Below are 23,911 nucleotides of genomic sequence, written 5' to 3' on the forward strand. Positions count from 1 at the left end.
AGACTCTTGAATGCTGGAATTATAGGTATGCATCACCATGCCTTGCAAGAATTTAGTATTTTTTAATGGCTAAATAGTATTCCGTTGTATATGTGTGCCACATCTTCTTTATCCATTCATGAGTTGATGAACACTTAGGTTATTTGTACTTCTTGGCTTTTGTGAATAGAGCTGCAGTAAATACAGAGGTACAGCTCTCCTCAAGGTGCTGATTTAATTTCCTTTGAATGTATACCTGTTGTTGACATTCTGGATGATGTGGTTATTTGAATGCTTTTGGGGTTTTTTTCTTTTTTTGAGATAGGGTCTTGCTATGCAGTTCAGGCTGGCCTTGATCTCATTTTGTAGCCCAGGCTGGCCTCAAACTCAGTGATCCTCCTGTCTCAGCCTCCCAAGTACTGGGATTACAGGCATGCGCCATTGAATGTATTTTAAAAGCAAAAAACAAACCTCTGCAAAATTAACTCCTTATTCAAATATAGAACAGATTTTTTTGTTTTTGTTTTTGTCTTTGTCTTTTTGAGACAGAGTCTCGATATGCAGCTCAGGCTGGCCTGGAGCTCACTTTGTGGCCCAGGCTGGTCTCGAACTCACAGCGATCCTCCTGACTCAGCCTCCCAAGTGCTGGGATTACAGGCGTGCGCTAGCATGCCCAGCTGTTTTTGTTTTTGTGTTGCTGAGAATTGAACCCAGGGGCACTCTACCACTGAGCTGCATTACCCAGGCCTTCTTTAAAAAAAATTCTGAGACAGTTTTGTCAAGTTGCCCCGATAGGACTCAAGAGATTCATGATTCTCCGCTTCTGTCTCCCACGTAGCTGGGATTACCCATGTGTGCCACTGCACTCAGTTTAAGGCACGTGTTTAGAAGCCTCTTCCACTTAAGTTATGATAATAAAATTACTGATATATCATGTTCATTGCTCTTTGAGAAAATGTATACATATACATGGTATGTGTGTGTTTCCTCTAAGATTGAATTATCAAATAAATGATTTTATATCCTAAGTTTTAAACACAGTATATCATTGCTGCATGTTACTAAAAGATCCTTTCTGAACTTCATTTGGTTATATGATAGTTTATTTAATTACTTTGTTATCTTAGGACATTTACGTTGCTTTCTTTTGAGGGGATTTTTTTTTTCTTGTTGGTGAAATCTTTGTTTTTTGTTTTTTGTAAGACAAGGTGTCATTATGTAGTCCAAGCTGGTCTCAGACTTGCTGTGTAAAACGGAAACACTAAATCTGCTGGAAGAGAAAATAGGTAGAACTCTTGGAGACATAGGTGTAGGCAAAGACTTTGTGAACAAAACCGCAATCACTTGGGCAATATTACAAAAACCAACAACAGGGATTTCATCTTACTAAAAAGGTTTTGCATAGCAAAAGAAATTATCAGCCGTGAAGAGACAACTCACAGAGTGGGGAAAAAATTTTAACCAGTTGTTCCTTAGGCGAAGGACTAATATCTAGAACATAGAAATGAAAAAAATCAGACCTCCCAGATTTAAAGACCCAACCCAAAAATGGGCATCTGAAAGGAATACACATTTTTCAGATAAGAAAGTATAAACAGCAAATAAATATATGAAAAAATGTTCAGTGTCACTGGTCATTTGAGAGATGCAAATTAAAACAACCCTGAGATTCCACTTCCAGGAAGAAGGGCTGTTATCAAGAAATCAACCAATAACAAATGCTGGAGGGGCTGTGGGGAGAAAGGAACCCTTCTTCACTGTTGGTAGTAGTGTAGACTGGTACAACCCCTGTGAAAATCAGTGTGGAGATTCCTCAAAAAACTAGGACTAGAGGTCCTAGTCAACCCAGCTATTCCCCTTCTTGCTGTCTTCCCAAAAGAATTCAAAGCATTATACCACAGCAACAGATGTGCATCCGTGTTTGTAGCAGCACAATTTGTCATAGCAAAGTCTTGGTTGCCAAACATCTGATGAATGGATAAAAAAGATACGTGGGTGTGTTTTTTTAACAATGGAATAATAGTCTGCCGTAAAGAAGGATAAACTTGACAGCCTTATAGCTAAATGGATGCACTTTGAGACCATACTTCTAAGTGAAACAAATTGGATGCACATATGTTTTAAGAAAACAAAAACAGTGCCGAGTGTGGTGGAGCATGCCTATAATCCCAGCACTTGGGAGGCTGAGGCAGGAGGGTCACTTCAAGTTTGAGACCAGCCTGGGCTACAAAGTGAGCTCAAGACCAGTCTAAATGTCATAGCAAGACCTTGTCTCAAGAAGACTTAAAAAACAAAAACAAAAAAAGAACCCCAAAAAGCAAAAAAAAAAACTTGCTGTGTAGCCTAGACTGGTCTAGAATCATAATCCTCTTATCGTAGCCTCCCCTAGTTCTGGAATTAGACATGTGCCATCATGCCTGGCTTGTTTTCTATTTTAAAATACATGTTCTAAATCTCTAAAACTGTCCTAATATCCTGAAGAAAGCCATGATAGCAAACTCTTCTTGGCATCTATGTCCTTTTATACTGTCCAGATCAGCCTTGCAGAACTTACACATTTGGGTCCTGAGAGGGTGCTAGGATCCCACGCTTCAGGCAGATGTCAAGTCCAGGCCATTCTGATGAAAAACCTGCTTGAGTTCTCAAGAGGAGTCCATATGCAGGGCTTTGGGAACTGTTCTGTGCCTGTGTTCTGGGATCTTATACTTGGTAGATCTCATCAGCTTTCCCAGCCAGCTTTGCCTTCCCCTAATTCCTGTCTCATTATTTTTATATCTGGATGTCTCCCCACAGCCTCCAGTGCTCAGAGGCAGGACTTTTTAGAAGGTCACTAGATTATAGAGGCATTATGGCTGGCTTGCTGTTAGGAGGTGGGATGAGTCAGAAGAAGCGGGTCACTAGGAGCGTGACCTGGAAGGGTGTATCTCCCTTCCCAACTCCTCCCTTCATGGTCTGCTTTCTGTCTGCCTTGATACGAGCAGCCTTTCTTCCACCAGGACCTTCAACCATGCAGCCAACCATACAAGGACTGAAACTTAAAACCATGAGGCAAAATAAACCTCTTCTTTTAGTTACAGGTGTCCCAGTGACAAGGAAAGTGACTGAGACATTTTACAGCATAACAGTAAAAAAATAAGCTGGTCATGGTGGCACACACTGGTAATCCCAGCACTCAGAAGGCTTGAGGTAGGAAGCTCTCCTGAGTTCAGGGTTAGGCCAGGCGACATAGTGGGTTCAAGGCCAGTCTGAACTACATAGCAAGACGCTGTCTTTGAAAATGAATAATACAGGGGCCGGGGATATACCTCAGCAGCATAAGCACCTGCCTGCCAAGCGCAAGATCCTGAGTTCCATCCCCGGTACCAAAAATAAATAAATAAAAATAAATAATACAATTTTAAAATAGGCAATGAATTTTGATAGTTCCTTGACGATGATTTGTAAATGGCCAAAAGGTACATATGGAAAAAGAAGTTCAACATCATTAATCATTGGGAGAAATAAAAATCAAAACCTTTTATTTATTTAATTTTTTTGGTTTTGTCTTTTTGAGACAGGGTCTCATATGCAGTTCAGGCTGGCCTTGAACTCACAACAATCCTCCTGCCTCAGCCTCCCAAGTGCTGGGATTATAGGCATGCGCCACCACACCTGCCAAAACCATTTTATATTCATTAGGATGTGTATAATTTAAAAAGACAATCCAAGCTAGGTGTGGCACACACTTGTAATCCCAGCACTTGGAAGGCTGAGGTAGGATTGCCCCAAGTTCAAGGCCACCCTTGGCTACATAGCAAGACCTTATCTCAAAAAATAAAAAGGCAATCCAGCTACAGTGTGCATGCCTATAATATCAGTACTCTGGGAGATTGAAGCAAGAGGATCACAAGTTCAAGGCCTGGGCAATTTAATGACTTAGTGAGACCTTGTCCCCCCAAAAAATTAAGAGCTAGAGGTTAGCTCAGTCCAAAGGCCCTAGGTTCAGATGCCAGTACTATAGTGAATATATAAATAAATGTTTTTTAAAAGACAATAACTTGCCATGGTAGTACATGCCTATCATCCCAATAAGGCAAGGCTGAGACAGGAGGACCATGAGTTTGAGGCCAGCCTGAGCTACTCAGTGAATTTAAGACCAGCCTGGACTATATAGTGAGACCCTGTCTCTAAAACCAGTAACAACTGTTGGCAAGAATATGGAGAAGTTTGAACCCTTATAAATTGCTTATGGGAGTGTAAGATGGTTGTAGCCACATTGAAAAGCAGTCTTTCCAGTTCTCAAAAGGTTAAACCTAGAGCTGAGCCTGGTAGTATGAACCTGTAGTCTCAGCACTCAGGAAACTGAGGTGGGAGGATCGCTTGAGCCCAAAGTTCAACCACCACTTCAACACAGCAAGACCCAGTCTCAAAACAAAAAGAAGGGGAGGGGGACAAAAAGAAAAGTAATGAAGCACTTACATATTCTACAACATAAATGAACCTCATAACCTGATCATCTGAAACACATGTGGTATGCTGCCGCTGCATACCATTAATTCCCCTTAAAGTATTCCTCCTGCTTTTTCTGAAGCAATTCTGGAAGTTCTCTTTCATGTCTTTAGTTGTGCTATTGTGGCTGCCTTGATGTCCTAAATTGTTTTAAAACATTCAACTTTCATGGTCATTTTAACTTTGGGAAGAGCCAGAATTCACCCAGTGCCAGATCTAGTGGATAAATAAGTTGGATAAGGACATGCTGCAATTTTTTTGTTTCTTTTCTTTTTCTTCCTTTCTTTTTCTTTTTTGAGACAGGGTCTCGCTGTACAGTTCAGGCTGGCCTTGTGTCAATTTGTAGCCCAGGCTGGTCTCGAACTCGCAATGATCCTCCTACCTCAGCCTCCCGAGTGTGGGATTGCAGATGTGCACCGCCATGCCTGTCTATGCTGCAATATTTTTATAAGCCTGCATTTCTCTTGGATGGCGTAGCCTCAGAAAGACAGTGACAAAAGGGGACTTCCAGAACTGCTTCAGAAAGAACAGAGGGATAAGTGTGTTCATCGTGATGGGGAGGGCTGGATGTGGTTTTACACACCTATAATCCCAGCCTTTGGGAGGCTGAGGCAGGAGGATTGTTGTGAGTTTGAGGCCAGTCTTGGCTACATGGTAAGTTCAAGACCAGCCTTAATTACATAATGAGATCCTATCTCAAAAAAACAAAACAAGGGAAAGGCTTTTGAGGGGTATAAATGGCAGTATGTCTAAAGAGTGGATTTATGGTATGTGCATTACAACAATTAAAATGTTAACTTTAAGCATTCAGGAGGCTGAGGCAGGAGGATCATTGTGAGTCCGAGACCAACCTGGGCTACAAAGTGAGCTCAAGGCCAGCCTGAACTGCATAGCGAGACCCTGTCTCAAAAAGACCAATAAATAAATAAATAAATAAAATGTTAACTTTAATTCATTTGAAATTTAGAATTTATTTCCTCAGTTATACTAAGCTCATTCCATGTACACCAAGATGCCAAATGTTAACATATTGGATGGTGCATGTATAGGACATTTCTGTCGTCACGGGTAGCGCCGGGGATGTCGCTCAGCTACTGCCTTCCTGGCAAGCATGAGATCCTGAATGCAATTCCTGGTACCAAAAAAAAAAAAAAAAGCATCTGTCATCATGGGTAGTTCTGTTGGACAGAGCTATTCAAGAATAAACATTTCAGGGCTGAGGTTAAAGCTCAGTGGCACTGCGCCTTCCTGGCAAGCACAAGGTCCTCCCGGTACTCTAAATAAAGAAAGAAAGAAAAAGAATAAACATTTCAGGGGCTGGGGATATAGTTCATTGATAGAGTGCTTGCCTAACATGCATGAGGCCCTAGGTTCAATCCCCAGTACAGGAGGAGTAAAAGAAGTATTTGAGCTCCAGATAGAGCTTAGTAGTAGAGTACTTGCCTAGTGTGTGCAAGGCTCAAGTTCAATCCCTAGCTCTGAAAAAAAAAAAAAAACATTTGATTTAATTTGTTAGCAATGTCTCATTTTTTAAAAGTTGTACAAATAATTCATATATAAATTATAACAAATTCAAATCCATAGTAAAAATGCAATTTTCCATAGACTTACCATCTGTCTTAGTACCTTATCCAGAAGTAAGCACTGTCACCAGGTGTGGTAGTGCATGCTGTAATCCCAGTACTGGAAGATGGGACAAGTTCAAGGCCAGCCTGGGCTACATAGTGAGTTCAAGGTCATGTCTCAGAAAAGTAGTAAGCACAGTCATACATATACTGTGTACCTTCTCAGACTCTGTTTAGTACTTTTATATGTATGTATATCTGTATATTTAGATTATTTTCCATAGCTATTAATGTTTCTATGGTAATATGTTTAAGTAAGTTCTGGATTGCTTGGAGACTCTTCTGTATAAGTCTCTGACACTCATTTGACTTCTTCTCTTCCATAGGTGATGCTGGGAGCAGAACTCCCAAAGACCAGAAGGTAAGATCGTGTGGGTAAAAGGAAGTTGAAAGATAGAGTTGAAAATGGGTGAGACTGGGCTGAGTATAAAGGTCAGTACTAGAACACTTTCCTAATATGCAAGAAGCACAGAGTTTAATCCCCAACTCTGCAAAAAGGAAAGAAAAGAAAAGAATGAAAATGGAGGACATTTTTGACTTGACCATTCATTTAGTTTAGCCATCAACACATTCACCCTGTAATCCATCATGTTAGTCACAGTACTCTCTAATCGACATTACAAGAATGTAAAAGGAAGGCTGGGTGTGGTGGTGCCCACCTGTATTCCCAGCACTCAGAGGCTGAGGCAGGATTGCTGTGAGTTTGAGGCCAGCCCGCGCTACAAAGTGAGTTCAAAGCCAGCCTGACCTGTATAGCAAAATTGTCTTTAAAAAAAAAGTAAAAGTAAAGTTAGTTTATTTTAAGCTCTGCTAGGAATCTAGCCCAGGACCTCACATGTATTAGGCAAGCACTCAACCACTGAAACATGCCACCAGCCTTTTGAAATTATTGTTAACCCATGCTACTAAAGCTTGTTTCCCCAATCTGCTTTCCTACAGCTCCGTGAAGCTATGGCTGCCCTAAGAAAATCAGCTCAGGATGTCCAGAAGTTCATGGATGCTGTGAACAAGAAAAGCAATTGTCAGGATCTTCATAAAGGTTAGGGTCAAGGAGTACCTATGGACAGGTAGATGAATTCTTAGAGATTTTATGGGTAACTGGTTTTGCTTTAGAATCGCAAAATCCTTTTCCAATTCTGTTGGTTTCTTTTAGTACTGTATACTATGTGTCCAAGGTCAGTATAAAATTATTTGTGATTTTGTTTCCCTTGTCTGACTTATTTTTGTTTTGTTGTGGTATACCAGACCCATTGTCCTTATTATTTGTCAAGTTCCAATTATACAGGTGCTGATTTTCTGGTCTGTAATGATATTATCTTGATACCCTTTATTCATTGACTTTTTTTTTTGGCATCCTAGAGATTGAACCTAGGGCCTTTGCTCTGAGCTACATCTCCAGCCCTCTTTTTATTTTTTAGAGTGGTTTCATGCAATTACCCAGGCTCAGTTCAGACTTGTGATCCTCCTGCCTCAACTTCTAAAGTGCTAGGATTACAAGCATGTACCATCATACCCAGCTATCTTAGTACCTTTTATTTCCCTACATTTAGGCTGTTTCCATGCTCTTGAATACTACATCCAGAAAGAAATTAGAGAGAAGAAAGTAATGCACACTGTTGTTATAAAAGGGTCTGGGGAAAGCTTTACTTGTAGAACAGGGAAAATGATTTATAGCATTTAATGAATGGTAGTTACCATTGTTAATATGGAGTTGTAACCGTAAAAGATACTCTTGAATTGCGTATGAACTTCAGTTCTTCCAGTTTCTCTTGCTAGCATAAACTGTTGAATTTCCTATGTCTTTTGTTTTTGCCTCTGGCCAGGTAGGCAGCAGAAGAGGCTGATGTTACAACTGCTGTATTTCCTGTCCTGCGCTCTATCCGGACTGCGGCACAGTGCTTTAGACTGACTCTGCTTTCCTCCATAGGAACCTTCAGTCACATGTCTGGAGAGCTGAGCAAAGATGGTGACCTCATAGTCAACATGCGGATTCTGGGCAAGAAAAGAACTAAGACATGGCACAAAGGCACCCTTATTGCCATCCAGACAGTGGGTATGTTCCAGCTAGAGGAAGCACTCATGCCAAACAAACTGTAGGTCTCTTCTTAATTGTTTCCTTTCCCACAGCCGGCCTTTTATCTATTACACGGCAGCCAGGACTTACACAGAAACTGACAGTTTTTTAAAATTTTGTTTGTCTTTCCTTTTACTCAGGGTCAGGAAAGAAATACAAGGTGAAATTTGACAACAAAGGAAAGAGTCTGCTGTCGGGGAACCATATTGCCTATGATTACCACCCTCCTGCTGACAACCTGTATGTGGGCAGTCGAGTGGTAGCCAAATACAAAGATGGGAATCAGGTCTGGCTTTATGCTGGCATTGTAGCTGAGACACCAAACGTCAAAAACAAGCTCAGGTACCTGGAAGGAGGATTGTAAAGGGAGTAAAGGTTGGGAGCACAACACCTGCCCTATTCATGACAGTCTAGGTTTCACAGTTAGCTTTTGTGTTCTTAATTCCAGTAGCCTGAAAACACTTGTCGTAGGATGAAAAGGTATTAAGTTAGTGGCCAGCAATCTCTTTGTCCCAGGAGTCGTGTGGGTGACCGTTCTTGATCCCTACCCTTGCTTTTCCCAAGGAGAAAACTTGGAAGAAAATTAGGAGAGTAATCAAGATTGATGAATGATTGATTAGGGATTTTGAATATAGAATTCACAGAAAAGGCAGAAAGAAGAGTCTAAGTGATTGGCAGCATAGTAGGAACAGAGGAACAAAAATGAGTGTTTTTTCAAAAAGTGGGAATATATTAATTAGATGAAGGAAAAATTCCTAATTCTTGGGTGAGAGGGAAGAAAATAGACCAGAATGTCTTCCCTGGAGTGTGTCCAGCTATCCAGAGGAATGACTATGGTTAAATAATTTCTTTAGGTCATGTTAAATGTAGTAACTCCAACATTATTTAACCATCACTTTTCCTTTACAGATTTCTCATTTTCTTCGATGATGGCTATGCTTCCTATGTCACACAGTCAGAACTGTACCCTGTTTGCCGGCCGCGTGAGTATTCCTGAGCTCCATCAAGTCCTCTTCTACCTTCTATGTCTTGTTCAGATGCTCAGTTGGAAAGCCCTAGTGTATTAAGTGTTCCACTCTTAAAGAATAGAAGTTTGATGTTCTCTGGGAGATAGACTATTATTATCCATCTTTATGGCCAGGTTTTTGTAACGAGTAAGATACTAGAAGGTCATGATTGACACGGGGTAGACTGTTCATATTATAGATGTGTTTTGACTTTATTTCTGAATGATTCAGGTTTGAAAAAGTGTTCGTTCCTAGTCTGACTTTTCACCTAACATTTCTATAAATCTGTAGTCTGTGTAATGTTTCCTAAAGAAGCTATGCTAGGTAGAAGTTCATAGTGTTCTCTGTACGTGTTGCTTAGCCTTGGAGACAGTCCTACAGAAGCAGCTGCTTTTAATTGTGGAAGAATCAACTAATACTACTATGTTACACATTCAGAATCCCTGAAAAATCTAAGAAGAGTGAGGACATATTTTCTTATTAATTCCATGGTGTTTTCTGATATCTTTTGTTTACCGTTAGATTTGTATCAACAAATAAGGAAGAATAGCCTTTTGAATTTTTTTGTTTGTTGGTTTGTTTTCCGGTACCGGGGATCAAACTCATGACCTCGCACTTGCCGGGGAGGCGCTGTGCTGCTGAGCTAAATCCCCAGCCCACCTTTTGAATTTTTATAAGGAGAAATGTCCATTTGTATGAATGAGTGAATCATCTATATTTGTGGGGGTTTTTTAATCATCTATATTTGTTGCTTAATATTTACTTGATTTGTGTGTACATTTATTTATTAGGTTCAGTACTTAAGTACGTTTGGTTTTACTTCCCTTGAGGTTATGATTTCTTTATTTTTTTCTCTATAATTTGAAAAATACAAAATATGTCCCTTCTCAAGCTGTTTCTCCATCACAACACGTCCTGCCTGCCCTCTCTCAGCTCTCCTTCTTCCTTGGGACAGTGCAAAAGACCTGGGAGGACATAGAAGACACTTCCTGCCGAGACTTCATAGAAGAGTATATCACTGCCTATCCTAACCGCCCCATGGTGCTGCTGAAGAGTGGCCAGCTTATCAAGACCGAGTGGGAAGGCACCTGGTGGAAATCCCGAGTTGAGGAGGTGGATGGCAGCCTTGTCAGAATCCTTTTCCTGGTACCATTTTTCCCTAGCATTTTGGAGGCAAGGTGGGATTAAGAAGTAGATAATAGTGAGAGACAATAATGAGGGGCTAGCTGGGTATGGTAGTGTATGCCTGGATTCCCAGGACTCAAGAGGCTGAGGCAGGAGGAACACTGCAAGTTTAGGGTCAGCCTGAGCTACATAATGAGTTCAAGGCCAGTCTGAACTACATAGCAAGATCCTTCTCAAGATAATAATAGTAAAATTTTTAAAAATAATGCCAGGCATGTTAGCACACACCTGTAATCCCACCACTCAGAAGGCTGAGGCTGGAGGATCACTACAAGTTCAAGGTCAGCCTGAACCACATAGAGAGACCCTATCTCAAAAAAATGTAAATTAAAAGAAAATGTTTTAAATGAAGGGTTGTTAGGTAGAGCACTTGTATAATGTGCTTGAGGCCCTAGGTTTTATCCGTAGCAGTGCAAAAAATATATAAATGAGGATTATTTCATAGCTATTACAGAGCTTTTCTCTTTCCTACCCTCTTACCTATTCTTACTGCTTCGGTCAATATTTTGTCCTCCTTTTCTCTTGTTCTTCTGCAGCTGATTGTTGAAAGTAAATTCCCTGAATTTTATTGTAATACTAACCCGTGTGATTTTGTCACACATGCATGCGCGTGCACATACACACACATGCACACATGCACACCCTGAACTGTTCACATTGTGTGTAGGTACAGGGAAACCAGCTCGTCCCACCTTTTCCATGGTTACAGTTTGGGTGCAATAATAGGACAAAGAAGCTGACTCAAGGAATTGGAAGTCTCTATGACCTTTCAAATTTTGCAGATGGGAACTAGGCACAGTGGTGCAGGCCTGTAATCCCAGCACTCAAGAGGCAGAGGCAGGAAGATTGCTTCCTGTGTAAGGCCAGCCCGGGCTACATATGGAGACCATGTCTCCAAAACAAACAAAATTTGCAGATGAGAAAAGAACAAGAAATGGGGGAGCGGAGAAAAAATTAAAATGTGTTACAGGCCGAGTGTGGTGGCACACGCCTGTAATCCCAGCCCTCAAGGAGGCTGAGGCAGGAGGATCGTTGCGAGTTCAAGACCAGCCTGGGCTACAAAATGAACTCAAGGCCAGCCTGAACTGCATAGCGAGACCCTGTCTCAAAAAGACAAAAAAAGATGTGTTATATACATACACAAATTCCCCACAACGAATATGCCACAAACATGTACTAATAAAAATTTTCAAAAACTGAAGCTCAATTTAACTCTTTAATTTTAATGAAAGTATATGTTTTTCTTTTTTGTACTCCTGACACCTATCCTGGAGCTTGGCACATAAATGTATTGAGTAGATAGGGAGTTCAGGGCACATCAAGATTTCCCAGAGTTGCTACATTGTGTATATTCTCCATAAGTGATGGGATAGATTCTAACCTTCAACTGATTTCTCCCTGCTCTCAGGATGACAAAAGATGTGAGTGGATCTATCGAGGCTCTACACGGCTGGAGCCCATGTTTAGCATGAAGACGTCCTCAGCCTCTGCACTGGAGAAGAAGCAAGGGGGACAGCTCAGGACACGTCCAAATATGGGTATGTCCTGAAATGGACCGGGAGAGGGAGAAATGGGCAGACCAGCAAAGGTGATTATACACAGTGGTTGTCCTTCGTTTACCAGGACAGGGTGGCACTACTGACGTATTGGAAGCAGGACATGTTGTCTAAGTTGTTTCCAGTGGTGCTGATGCGTTCGTGGGGCTGGCTTAGCGTAGGGTGGTGGTGTTACTTTTGTTAGCCACCTAAGAACTGCCTGCTTTAGGTGTCACCTGGGGTCTTTCTTCTACTTTCATTGTGGTTTGGATTGTTTATGTTCCTGTCACAACTTTCTGGTTAGTTTTTCCCACCAACATTAGTTGACCACAAAATACATTTTTAAAAATATTTATAAATTACAATTAATAAGGTAAATTGTCTGAGGCAGGAAAATACATGCTTGATATTAAAGTCAAAACCAATAGACACTAGCATTCCCACTCGTTGGAGTAATGAGAACTGTTGATCTTAGCACTTAAAATGTTTCTATTTTATAATCACTTAAGTTGCTGGTTCCCTTTTCCCCCAGTACTGGGGAGTGAAACCAGAGCCTTCACACTGTATATCCCCAAGTCTTCTTTTATTTTTTGTTTTGAGACAGGATCTCACTAAGTTATCCAGGCTGGGCTCAAACTGATCTACCTGTCTCAGCCTCCCAGAGTGCTGGGATTGTGTGCATACACCACCACAGCTAGCTAAGTTGCCACTTTCTTAGTAGCGTAAAAGTGGAGAATCAGGAATGTGAATGAATACTGCTGATACAGTTACCACCTTCTCAGTGATTACTTGTCTATTTCTGTAGGTGCTGTGAGGAGCAAAGGTCCTGTTGTCCAGTACACCCAGGATCTAACGAGCACTGGAACCCAATTCAAGCCAGTGGAGCCCCCACAACCTACAGTTCCACCTGTTCTACCTGTTCCACCTGCTCCACCTGCTCCACCTGCTCCACCTCTGTCCCCCCAAGCAGGTGACAATGAGTGAGTGTTACTCATTCTTTTTTCTTCAGTTTCTTTCATACATTTTCTGCATCCCTTACTATATGATCTCTTCTCACATCTCCTAGAAGTTTAGAAAGCCAGCTTGCTCAGTCACGGAAGCAGGTAGCCAAAAAGAGCACATCCTTCAGACCAGGATCTGTGGGCTCTGGTCATTCTTCCCCTACATCCCCTGCACTCAGTGAAAATGTCCCTGGTGGGAAACCTGGGATCAACCAGACATTCAGGTGAGAAAAATCTCAGCTTCTGTGGGTGGGCTGGCAACACGAACTCCTTGGCTCCAAGGGGCTTTAGGTTATGGCAAAGAGTTTAGATTCAAAACAAAGCTTTCATCTTAGAAGGGTAAACACAAAAGAAGAACTGGATTTGAAACTGGATCCCTAGAAATGGTATCACCTCGAGACATTTGTCAGAACCTTCCATTGAACATGGTGCCGCCAGTGCTACAGTAGAAAGCAGGCTCCACCATCTCTTTCCTTGGACCCCAGGCGTTAGGACACAAAGATAAAAAGGGTTGGTAGAAGAGACTAGCCACTACCTCCGTAGTTTACAGACAGGATAAGGTGTACTGTTGAAATTGCAATTTCTCAATCAGCAAAGAATAACGAGTGAGTTTCATTGTCCAGGTTTGGTAAGACAAAGGAAGATCTCACATTTTTGTGTCATCTAGCTTCAAGAGCACAGTTGTTTGAGCCAAATATGGTGGTGCATGCCTGTAATGCCAGCAGTTGGGAGGCTGAAGCAGGACGATCACCACAAGTTTAAGGCCAGCCTCGGCTTCATAGCAAACCCACAAGGCTAGGCTGAACTACACAGTGAGACCCTGTCTCAAAGAAAAAAATAAAAAAGCACAGTTGTTTGAAAGATGAGAGAAATGGCTTAGCTAGCTGGGGGGCTAATTACACAACAGGGGTCTCATTGCCTTCTGACCTTTGAGCTCTTGTATCCCATTTGCAGATCACCTTTAGGCTCGACAGCCTCCACCCCAGCCCAAGCTGCGCCCCCAGGTCCTCCAGCCCCGCCAGCCTTCCACGGCATGCTGGAGCGGGCCCCAGCAGAGCCCTCCTACCGTGCCCCTATGGAGAAGCTTTTCTACTTACCTCACGTCTGCAGCTATACTTGTCTGTCTCGGGTCAGACCTATGAGGAATGAGCAGTACCGAGGCAGGAACCCTCTGTTAGTCCCATTACTGTATGACTTCCGGCGGATGACTGCCCGGCGCCGAGTTAACCGCAAGATGGGCTTTCATGTTATCTATAAGACACCTTGCGGCCTCTGCCTTCGGACAATGCAAGAGATTGAACGCTACCTTTTTGAGACTGGCTGTGACTTCCTCTTCCTGGAGATGTTCTGTTTGGATCCATATGTTCTAGTGGACCGAAAATTTCAGCCCTATAAGCCCTTTTACTATATTTTGGACATCACCTATGGGAAGGAAGACGTTCCCCTGTCCTGTGTTAATGAGATTGACACAACCCCTCCACCCCAGGTGGCCTATAGCAAGGAACGGATCCCAGGCAAGGGTGTTTTCATTAACACAGGTCCTGAATTTCTGGTTGGCTGTGACTGCAAGGATGGGTGTCGGGACAAGTAAGTTGAGGGGAGAATTGCTGCCTCTGTCTCCAACTTTATTAGAGTTTCTTTTTCCTCTTCCTTTGCCTTATGTCTGTTTTTGGGGTTTTTTGTTTGTTTGTTTTCCTTTCCGGTACCAGGAATCGAACTCACGACCTCACATTTGCCAGGCAGGCGCTGTGCCACTGAGTTAAATCCCCAGCCCCTTGTTTTGTTTTGAGACAGGGTCTCACTATGCAGTTCAGGCTGGCCTTGAGCTCACTTTGTAGTGCAGGCTGGTCTCAAACTCTCAGTGATCCCCCTGCCTCAGCCTCCCAGGGCTTTGACTACAGGCATGCACCACCACGCCTGGCTCTTACGTCTCTGTTGCTTTCCCCATTTCCCTTTACCTGCACCCCCTTCCGAAACTCTTGCCTTGGCCCCCGTGACAGTTAGCAGGGCGGGTAGGAGGCTGGAGTACGATGTGGCACTAGCAAGTAACCCTGGCTGTGTGTCTCGTGTTGCTTCTCTCTCTGACTCTCCCCGCTTTTCTTCTGCTTCCCTCCATCATGCTTTTCAGGTGCCCCTTTGTTTCATTCTGTCCCTGTGTTATTTTAATTTTTTTGAGGCGGGTAACTAAAGATTGAATCCAGGGAGCAACAAGTTACATCCCCAGCCCTTCTTATTTTCTATTTTCAGATGGGGTCTTACTGGGTTGCCCAGCCTGGCCTCAAACTTGTAGTCTTCCTGCCTCAGCCTCTCAAATAGCTGGGATTACAGGCTTGGGCCACCACACCTAGCACTCTGCCCTCTTCTTTCTTCTTTCTTCATTTATATATATGAAAAAAGAAAAACTTTTACTACCTTGTCCCCATCCTTTTATTAATATTTCTGTCTGTGAAGAAGATTTCACAGCTCTAGCTCTTATACCATTCTGTCTTGTGCAGGTCGAAGTGTGCCTGCCACCAGCTAACTATCCAAGCTACAGCCTGTACCCCAGGAGGCCAAATCAACCCTAACTCTGGCTACCAGTACAAGAGACTTGAAGAGTGTTTACCTACAGGGTAAGTAGTTAGGGACAGGGGCCCTTCAGAGACTGAGGGGCATGTTCTTATTTGCATCAGAAACCTAAAAATTGAAACTAGCTGGGCATGGTGGCTCACACCTGTAATCCCAACACTTGGGAGGCTGAGACAGGAAGATCATTGCAAGTTTGAGACCAGCCTAGGCTACAAAGTGAGCTCAAGGCCAGCTTGAACTGCATAGTGAGACCCTGCCTCAAAAAGACAAAGAAAAAGAAAGAAAAAAAATATAGAAACTAAAAATAGAATACTCAAGTGGACATTTTACTAACTAAATCTTATTTCTTGAATTCCCAGCACATTTCTTGGGCATTCTTAAAATGAAGCCATAGAGTAATTGAATAGTATATTGTAATTTTCTGTTGCAAAAAAATGATGACCTAAATTTCATAGGTGTATGAATATACTAACTGAGCGTGATTTACTCTAGCAAGTGAAATGTATTCGTAATAGAAAAGTAGGCAGTGACTTGATTATATAGGCTTTGTAATCTAGAATGAAAAGTTAGAATCAAATTCATGGCACAAAAGGAAGCTATTAGGTAAGTGATGATTTCTGCCTTTTAAAGATTACAGTGGTTCCTGGCCAGGTGTATAATTCCAGCACTCTAGAAGCTGAGTATGAGGTTCACCACGAGTTTGAGGCCCACTTGGGCTACACAGTAAGTTGAAGACCAGCCTGACCTACATAGTGAGACCCTGTCATACACACACAAATATACTCTGGTTTCTTCATGGAATATAAATCTTAGGGCAACAAAGGGAGAATTTAGGCAGTGTGGTAGCATACACGTGTAATCCCACCTAGTCAGGTGTCTTGTCACAAGTTCAAAGCTAGCCTGGGCGATGAGCGTGGTGGCATATGCCTGTAATCCCAGCATGTGGGAGGCTGAGGCAGGAGGGTCGCTGTGAGTTTGAGACCAATCTGGGCTACAAAGTGAGTTCAAGGCCAGTCTGAACTGCATAGTGAGACCCTGTCTTTAAAAAGATTAAAAAAAAAAAAAAAAAAAGCTAGCCTGGGCAACTAAGTCTCAAACTAAAAAAAATAAAATAAAAATTTAAAAAGGCTAAAGGTGTAGCTCAGTGTTACAGTGCCCCTGGGTTCAATTCCCAGCCCCCATACACACCAAAAAAAAAGAGGAAAAACACTTGGGAAATAGTTGTAGGAATATATATGAGAGAGAGAGGGAGGGAGGGAAGGGGTAGTGGTGGCTAGGGTTTTTATCAGAATGGAGGTGGCAGTAGAAATGAAAGACAGGCCAGGCTTAGTGCCACACACAGTTGTAATCTTAATACTCAGGAGGCTGAGGCAGGAGAATTGCTGTGAGTTCAAAGCCAGCCTGGGCTCCATAGTGAGTTCAAGACCAGCCTGAACTATATAACAAGACCCTATCTCAAAAAACAAACAGACAAAAGCTAAAACAGCAGCAAAACCAAAAGAAATGAAAGAGGATTGGACTAAACTGGCTATGGTGGTACAAACCTATAATCTGGGAGGCTTCAGCAGGTGGAATGTAAATTCCAACTCAGCCTGAGCAATTTAGCAACGTAGTGAGACCTGCCTCAAAACAGAAAATAGGTTGGGGGATGTAGCTCAATGCAGAGACCCTGGGTTCAATCTCCAGAAGAATCCCCAAGAAGAAAAAAAAGGATTGGACTGAGGGTAGAGTTTCCTGAGTTTAATCCTCAGCACCAGAAAGATAGGGCAAGAGGATACATTTAGGATGATGTATTAGGAGATACTATAGAGCTACAAAACTTGATAGATGGACAGTGGAGTAAGAGGAAAAGAGTGGACATCCTAAGTTTGTCCATCTGTCTTACCTGTCTATTTTGAGAAAGGGTCATGCTGCGTACTTCAGGTTGGCCTGAAATGTACTATGGAACCCAGGCTGGCCTCAAGCTTCCGGCAGTTCTCCTGCCTCAGCCTCTTGAGTGCTAGTATTACAGGTGTGGACCCTCGTGCTCAGCCTCTATGTCCAAGATATCTGCTAGGCAATCCAAATGCAAATGTCCAGAAGGCAGTGAGATTTGTGGAGTAAAGTGAAATAAGGGCTGGACATAAAGAGCTGGGAGTAATATTTAGTTTGATAAATTCACTTCAAATGTTCATAGAGAAAGGGTCCCAGAAGTAAGCCCTGAAAGAAGTAAGCCCACATTGAGACTGAGCATAGAAAATAGAGCCAGCTTGTGAGACTGAAAGACCAGGTCAGGAGAGAGCAGCACAGAGTGCAGTAGAGCACGGTAGATGAGCGCATGTGCATGCAAGCTAATGACTCCAGTGCTGCAGATACGTAACTGACTGGAGAGGGAGAAGAAAGGTGTCAGTGAGATAATTCAAGAAAAGTTTGTTTCCAGATTGAAACACTTGGTCTGAGGTGTCATAGAGCACTTACCTAGCGTGTGCAAGGGCATGGGTTCAGTCCCCAGCTCTGCACAAACTACAAGAGGGAAAATTCAGACCCTCCCATAATAAATACAGGTGCCCAGTAAGAGATAGGCTAATATAAGGATAACCGAAATATATAGAGAGTACAGTGGTGCCTCAGTTCACAAACGTAATTTGTTGTACTATTTTGGAAAAGATGGCCCCATTTATGTTTGTGTGGGAAAGATGGCCATAGTTGTGTCTGTCACCTGGTACAGAGTTTGAAAGCAAAAGCAAAATTTTGCCAAATGCTTGTTTGCAAACCAAATTGTTTGCAAACAAAAGCATTTGTAAATGGCAGTATCACTGTATTTAAATTTTTAAGAATTTATTTCAGTAAAAGACACTGCCATTCATCTTTCTCAAAATACTCCCCTTCACTTGGAACACACTTATCCCCTTGCTGTTACCCCTTTCTAAAGTATGAGACGCTTTTCACAGTCAGTGTCAGTTACTGAGGACGCCTGCAGGGAGCTTCCAATCTCCTGCCCAGGTTACAGCGCATGGCAGGAAAGAAAGAAAAGAGCAAGAGAAAAGGAGAGGGTGTGTTGGGGATTTGGGAACAACCAGTTCCTCTTGGGGAACAAAGTGCCCCAATCTCCAGCTAGCCACCATTTTATTAGCCCTTGAAGGGGACAGGGTAGGAGGGTAGGGTCTTCCTCCTGGAACAGCATAGAAACAGTGGTAGAATGGGCAGGTTTAACATCATAAAGGAAACAAGCCAAGATCCATCTCCATGTGTGGGTGCTAATCTCATTGACCAGAGGAAGCAGGATTTCTGCATTCCAAAACCAGCCCACAAGGCAGCCCAGATAAGGAGCATCTAGGACAGATACTATGTCAATTGGTAATGTGGTTCCCAACGTTTCCCCCTTTTTGTTTTGTAATTGCCTCAGTTGAAACAGCATACAGACTCTGATGGCCATCATACCAACAAAACATCTTTAGGAGTTGGTGGGAGGTCGTGTTATGTCACCATGAGCCTGCCTCTTTCCTTGTCTTCTTTAGTTATCTCCATCTCGAGGGTTTTGTAGCCTGTGTGGATCTTAGTACTTGGAGTGTTGGGCTTCCCTCAAGGGTCATCCTCAAGAATGCTTGCATTGGTGGGGCTGGGATGTTCCTGTCTTTATGGTCACAGGTTCCAGGCAGGCAGCCCTTATAGGGAGCCTTTTCTGGTCTTCACTGCAGCCCAGGAAGTTTATATTTGCAATACCATGGAAAAGTTACTGGAATCCTAGTGAGTTAATTTCAGTCTACCACTCTCAGTGCAACCCATGGCAAAAACAAAGATACTAAGGCATATTTGCAGTTGTGGGGAGCCAGGGGGGTCCTAAGTCCAGCCACAAAGGTGGCTAACCAGAACAAAGGCCTCAACCCAGGGCCAAACATGGATTTTATTAATTTGTAAAAAAAAAAAGAATAGGAGTGGCTTGAGGATGAGTGACTGTGAAAATGGCAGGGAATAGGTGGGTGATGTGAGCAGAGCTAGGTATAGGCCTGAAATCACCTCTGCAATATGTCAGAGAAGGATATGCAGAAAGAGTAATCTGTGTATCACCACTGAGGTAGTGTCGGATGTTTGGGGGTTGGTGCCTTAGCTCTCTAATCCTTTATGCCCGGGGAAGTCATCTTACCTTGAGGCTCTGTATTAGCCAACAGCATGGAGCACAGCTTTCCATTCTACCCCGGCTCACGTATGGGAGCTACAGGGGCCCAGAGAAACATGGCCCTGTTGCTTTGCCTCAAAGACTACACATAAGAGGGGCTAGGGATTTAGCTCAGCGGCACAGTGCATGCCTGGCAAGCACAAGGTTGTGAGTCCGATTCCCGGTACTGGGAAAAAAACCAGAGACTACACGTCAGCGTCATGGCTGAACAGATTTGCATGGCTTAAAGCCTAGCCAGCTCTACATACACCAATACATGGAAATAGGGCCAGGTTCAGCCAAAATGGAGACAGTTGCTCCTCCTCCAAGGAGAGTTGCCCAGGTGGTCCTCCACAGGCCATAATGGTGTTCCATTGTCTGTTAACACACACGCATACCCTTGGCCCCGTGTTACAACTGTACTGGGCCATCCCACTTTCCTGTTTGGATGACCTTGTACAGGACCTGAGCCCTAGAGGTGCTCATCAGAATTGTCCTTTTGCCAATGAATTTCTGCTGGAGAGTATTTACTTTCTGCAACCAGGTCTAAAATTTTAAAGTACAATTTTTAAGGTAAAGATAACAAGATCTAATTGTGCATGTGGAGGTAACTATATTCCTCCTTTTTGTTTTTGTAATTGTGTTTTTAAAGAAAGGTGAGTATGTGGGTCTAAATAACTGAGCTATCAATAATAGTCCCACTCTGAAGAAGTATCTCTAACTGTGGTTTGGGGAGAATGGGCATAAATTCCATCTTAACTGCTTTGAGCTAAGAAGGGTCAATGTAAGGGGAGACAGGTTTTATTTTAATTTATTATTAGTAACACGTAACAGTGGTTAGTTACTGGTATAGTTGGAAACTGCCAGAATGGGTTAGTGATTGGAGCCCCTTCCTATATCTAGCTTATTATTATGACATTGTTTTATATATCTTTTGGTTATACATTTCTGCTGGATGTTCAGGACCAAGTTAAAGTGAGACATCTATCAAGGTCAGTTAAGTCTCTTCAGGATCTACCTTTGAACCATGTATAGAGCCTCTCAGTTTTTCCGTCAGTGTCAGCCATCAGTATGAGTCACAGCCTTTGCAAGGCTGATTGTTTTCTATGAAAGCATGGGAGACTTTTTTCTCCTGGTGATTGTCCTTTTCCTTTTCTTTATTTTGGGGTACTAGGAGTTGAACGCAGGACCTTGTGCTTGCTAGGCAGGCGCTTGTGCCGCTGAGCTATATCCCCATCTCTTCTGGTGACTCTGCGTGGCCACACTGTACATTGTTGATTTCTGTGCTCTGTGGTTCATCAGCCTCCCTGGCTGGGAGAACAGGTGATTTACCAGAGTTGTAGGATGTCACAGCAGAGGTTCCCTCATGTCTTGGGTCCTCGTTGACCTTGGAGAACTGGGCCAAAATACTGGCTGTCCTCTTAGCCTAGTTACGTAAAATATCAGTTGTTGAACACCCAGAGGAAAAGATCAGTGACATTAGCATACTACAATGCTATGAGCTTAATTATAATTTTATCTGGATATCAAGCATTTTGAAATATAAAGTATAGCCAGTAGACTGTTATTCTGTACCAACCATTGTTCTAGTTGAATCCCTGTAGAATGTTAACAGATAACAGTTATAATTTATGAAGAAAACTTAAGATTAAAAGCCATATAGTATTTTAGTATGACAGTTATGATGACATTATTTTGGTAACATTTAAATCTCTATTTTGGTATAAAATAGCTTTTTTTTTTTTTTTTTTTTTTTTTGGTACCAGGAATCGAACTCCGTACCTTGTGCTCACCAGGCAGGCACTTGTGCACTGAGCTGTATCCCCGGCTAAAATAGCCTTTTTAGTCAGTCATCTCTATATAGTACATAAGAAGTACTCGGTTTTGTGTTTTGTTCTGTTTTGTTTTGTGGTACTGGGGATTGAACTCACAACCTTGTGCTTGCGAAGCAAGTGCTTATGCCACTGAGCTATATCCCCAGCCCCCTAGAAGCTCTCACCTAATTTGTTGTCTTTTAATTGACTGTCATTAAAGAAATTCGCGACATTGTCTAGACTGTTTAATACCTACACATTTCTGGCCAGGTGTATAGCTCAGCAGCACAGTGCCTGCCTGGCAAGCGCGAGGTCCTGAGTTTGATTCCTGGTTTCCAAAAAAAAAACGTTAATAACCTAATAAATATAATAATACAGGTAAACATCATAGAAGCCCTTTTTTAAAAAAAAAAAAAATAGTTTTTGACAAGTGGTCTCGTGTCGGTTATCTGAATCTAATAGAAGAAACATCACTATAAACTATCTTAGTTTTATATTTCAGAAGACCTGCACATCTGGAAGGCATGAACATTTTTAATACACCATGAGATTAGGAAGGAAAAAAAAAAGAAATATAAAGTATAGCCAGCAAGGCCAGGCGTGGTGGCACACACCTGTAATCCCAGTACTCAGGAGGCTGAGGCAGGAGGATCCTTGAGAGTTCGAGACCAGCCTGGGCTACAAAGTGAGCTCAAGGCCAACCTGAACTGCATAGTGAGACCCTGCCTCAAAAAGAAAAAAAGAAAGAGATTAGCAATAATTAACTATCATAGCCATAAGAAAACTTTTGTTTTTTAATTTAGTTTTATACCAACAGCATCTTTTAATGAGAAGACTTTATTGTTCTATTTACAGAAAACTTGACCTTTTGACAATAATCAGTGTAAGTATATCATCATAATATATCTAGGCCTGGTGTGATGGTGTGCGCCTATAATCCCACCACTCAGGAAGCTGAGGCAGGAGGATCATTGCGAGTTCGAGGGCAGCCTGGGATATGAAGTGAGTTCAAGGCCAGCCTGAACTGCATAGTGAGATCCTGGCTCAAAAAGACAAAAAAAAAAAAAAAAACGTGAATAATACATCTAACAACGTTTATTGGGGTGTCTCCCGTAAGGCTGTGGAGATTATTGGGGCTCCCATTAATGAACAAAGGCTGGAGTATGTTTTTTTTTTCAGGCAGCTGCTCCATTATTCATCAAAGGGAGTCTCGTCCAACAGTTCCCCCAAACCTAAACGATCCCCATTTAATTACCTTAACAAGGTAATTAATTTGGTTTATGAGAACCAAATCATACCACATTACAGGAGTTGTTTTATTTATTTAAAAAATCATAAATGATAACGTTAACTCAACTGAAGTTAGTAACTGTTTTCCTTTGCTACTTTTCTAATCTCATCACATACATTCCCCCCTCTTTCCCTCAAAGCCCACAGCCCCCTGTGGAGACACTCAGACACAGCAGTTGTCTTGGGTCATCTAAGCTGCTCTAGCATAGGCTGCTCTCCTTGTGGACACAGCAGCAGGCTCCTCTTTTGGGGTGGATCCTCTTGTTTTGTGGCCCATATGCCTTCCTTGTTTTTGACCCCAGCCCCATTTTGAGAAACATTTCTAGTAATTTTCTAGAAAGAGGAGTAATGAAAACCTTTGACATACTATATCTGAAGTATTTCCCTAGCCTATCTGAACACTGTCAATAGTTTGCCTCAGATTAGAATTTTAGGACTTTCTCTTTGTCCTTAATATTCTGACCTGTTAAGAAGTGTGATTGAAAGATATGGTGAATGTTTGAATTTAAAAAGAAATTGCTACAGTGAAGAAACATTGCCATCAGTCTCTCTCAGAATACTCCCCCTGCTTCAGACACACGTACCTTACCATTCTTGCCACTCTGGAGCGGCTCTGGAGCCCTCTTTCAAGTCCTTAGTCACACTGCGTGGCTGCCAGTTGCAGATGTTTACATTTCATGGCCTTTTAGCCTTTGGAGAAGAACCAGAGGTCACATGTCGAATGCTAAGAGGTGGATGAGGACGCACCGTCATGTTTGCACAAGCCGCTTTCTCTGATGGTGCTTGGCAGCAGCATTAACTATACTTTTGATCACACTTCATGAAGACACTGTCGAAAGAGGATTTCCAGACTGCTTCCGTGTTGGGGAACCATGAATTATAAATTGACATAGTCTGTGCTAGGCTCTCCTTATCCTGCCTGCCTTTGTGGGCTGGTTTTGGAATACAGAAATCCTGCTTCCTCTGGTTAATGAGATTAGCACCCACATGTGGGGATGGACCGTGGCTTGTTTCCTTTATAATGTTAAACTTGCCCATTCTCAGGGCGAGCTGGCACATACCTGTAATCCTAGCACTTGGGAGGCTGAAGCAGGAGGATTGCCACAAGTTCAAGCCCAGGCTGGACTACGTAGTTCCAAGCCAGCCTGGTCTATGTAGTGAGGCCCTGTCTCAAAAAAAATACATAAAATTCTGAACCGTGTGTGTGTGT

The 23,911-nt window shown here is 42.4% G+C and overlaps 1 protein-coding gene and 1 long non-coding RNA gene across 7 annotated transcripts in view; one reads left to right on the forward strand and one right to left on the reverse strand.

Annotated features, from left to right (window-relative positions):
- Positions 1-23,911, forward strand: part of Setdb1 (SET domain, bifurcated 1) — a 47,942-nt gene that overhangs the window by 13,793 nt on the left and 10,238 nt on the right. For 4 of the 6 annotated variants that reach the window (XM_005414466.2, XM_005414467.2, XM_005414468.2 and 1 more), the window contains exons 4-14: positions 6,419-6,453; positions 7,032-7,131; positions 8,020-8,145; positions 8,307-8,508; positions 9,076-9,149; positions 10,129-10,319; positions 11,767-11,896; positions 12,699-12,873; positions 12,960-13,118; positions 13,849-14,481; positions 15,390-15,506. In XM_005414466.2, the coding sequence (XP_005414523.1) occupies positions 6,419-6,453; positions 7,032-7,131; positions 8,020-8,145; positions 8,307-8,508; positions 9,076-9,149; positions 10,129-10,319; positions 11,767-11,896; positions 12,699-12,873; positions 12,960-13,118; positions 13,849-14,481; positions 15,390-15,506 (1,942 nt within the window). The remainder of the gene's footprint in view (positions 1-6,418; positions 6,454-7,031; positions 7,132-8,019; positions 8,146-8,306; positions 8,509-9,075; positions 9,150-10,128; positions 10,320-11,766; positions 11,897-12,698; positions 12,874-12,959; positions 13,119-13,848; positions 14,482-15,389; positions 15,507-23,911) is intronic. The other 2 variants (XM_005414469.2, XM_013509911.1) reach the window with 2 other exon arrangements.
- LOC106147591 lies at positions 20,393-22,058 on the reverse strand. Its single transcript, XR_001232528.1, has 2 exons — positions 22,026-22,058; positions 20,393-21,023 (listed from the first exon to the last, which is right to left on the reverse strand). It is a non-coding gene; the product is annotated as an uncharacterized LOC106147591 (long non-coding RNA).

This window comes from Chinchilla lanigera, unplaced genomic scaffold (assembly GCF_000276665.1).
Source record: "Chinchilla lanigera isolate Chin_1 unplaced genomic scaffold, ChiLan1.0 scaffold00187, whole genome shotgun sequence".
In the NCBI taxonomy this organism is placed as follows: Eukaryota; Metazoa; Chordata; class Mammalia; order Rodentia; family Chinchillidae; genus Chinchilla; species Chinchilla lanigera.